This window comes from Pundamilia nyererei, unplaced genomic scaffold (assembly GCF_000239375.1).
Source record: "Pundamilia nyererei isolate P.nyererei 1_Seehausen unplaced genomic scaffold, PunNye1.0 scaffold00063, whole genome shotgun sequence".
In the NCBI taxonomy this organism is placed as follows: Eukaryota; Metazoa; Chordata; class Actinopteri; order Cichliformes; family Cichlidae; genus Pundamilia; species Pundamilia nyererei.
Window position 1 is genome coordinate 2,157,523 of NW_005187464.1, and position 1,364 is coordinate 2,158,886.

Genomic DNA, 1,364 nt, shown 5'->3' on the forward strand with positions numbered 1-1,364 from the left:
GACTATTAAATTAGTCGTCGACGATTCTGATAGTCGATGTAATCGTGACTAGTTGACTAATCGTGGCAGCCCTAATTTGAATAGACTCACCCATTAACTGATTTCAGTTAATTCGTTTTTTTTTGTTGTAGTTTGTAGTTCTTTAGAGTGGAGTGCAGCATAGCATTAATTAAACAGGTTCGATTTGTATTTTCTAAGTTATTTTTCTTGAGCATTTATAGGGCTTTTGGGGCATGCTGTGGACTAATCTAAGGTGCTTCATAATGAAAAATAAATCAATTTATTTGAACTATTTTTTAGATTATTTTAAATTGACCACATACACCATCATAAATCTGAATGAAAAAAATTGAGCCATCCTGTATGAGCAAGCACTTGGCAGAACCAGGCTCAGGCCATCTGTCCCAACATAATGACATCACACAGTTGCTTATTGCACAAGCTCACCTCGGGGACTTTCTGTTGACACACCAAGAACATGAAGATTCCTCCCACAATGATGGCCAGGCCAATCAGCATGAAGGGAATGTTCTCCACAACGTTCTGCTGAACACCAATCGCCTTTAGCTTCTTGGCTGCTGTGTCATCAATGGTGGCGCTCTGTTATGACGGTAAGAGAAAATATTGTGTTATAGCACATAAGAACACAAAACACAGCCCCTACAAAAGTAAATGGTACATTTACGGCCCTTTCATTTACCGTCTGTTCATCTTGGTGTTCAAGTTTATGAAGAAACTGAGACCATAAGAATTCTATAAACAAGTAATATTAAATTTACTAACTAGTGATTTATATTAGATTAGTCTTCTGTAGCTTTGATTCTGTGGAATCATAGTATCTACCTCTGTATTTTTCTTTTTTTGCCTCCACACAAGTTAGATTTACTAATTTGCAGTCTGTCTGAGCAGGATTACACAATGCTTTAATACATAAAAGAGAAAAACACAAGGTACATACTGAAAACAAAAATGCCTCCTTTAACTACAGGGTACCCAAGGGAGTCTTTTCCCTTTGAATCATTTGTATTTAACTGAGAGTTATAACAGAAAATGTATATAAACCAGAGCTGTGGTGTGTGTGTGTGTGTGTGTGTGTGTGTACGGGTATTAACATCATTGTGGGGACCAAAAATTGGAAGTTTACTTTACTTGTGGGGACTGACAGCCCTTGTGGGGACCAAAATCCCGGTCCCCACGAGTTTGAAGGCATTTTTGAGACTCAAAATGTGGTTTTAGTGTCAGGGTTACAATTAGGTTTAGGCTAAGGGTCAGAGTTAGGCATTCATTTTTGATGGTTAGGATTAGGGTAAGGTGTGTGTGTGTGTGTGTGTGTGTGTGTGTGTGTGTGTGTGTGTGTGTGTGTG

The 1,364-nt window shown here is 38.3% G+C and overlaps 1 protein-coding gene across 1 annotated transcript in view; it reads right to left on the reverse strand.

Annotated features, from left to right (window-relative positions):
- scarb2c (scavenger receptor class B, member 2c) overlaps positions 1 to 1,364 on the reverse strand; it is a 20,845-nt gene that overhangs the window by 2,601 nt on the left and 16,880 nt on the right. The window contains exon 11 of the mRNA XM_013911398.1: positions 448 to 600. Within this exon, the coding sequence (XP_013766852.1) occupies positions 448 to 600 (153 nt within the window). The remainder of the gene's footprint in view (positions 1 to 447; positions 601 to 1,364) is intronic.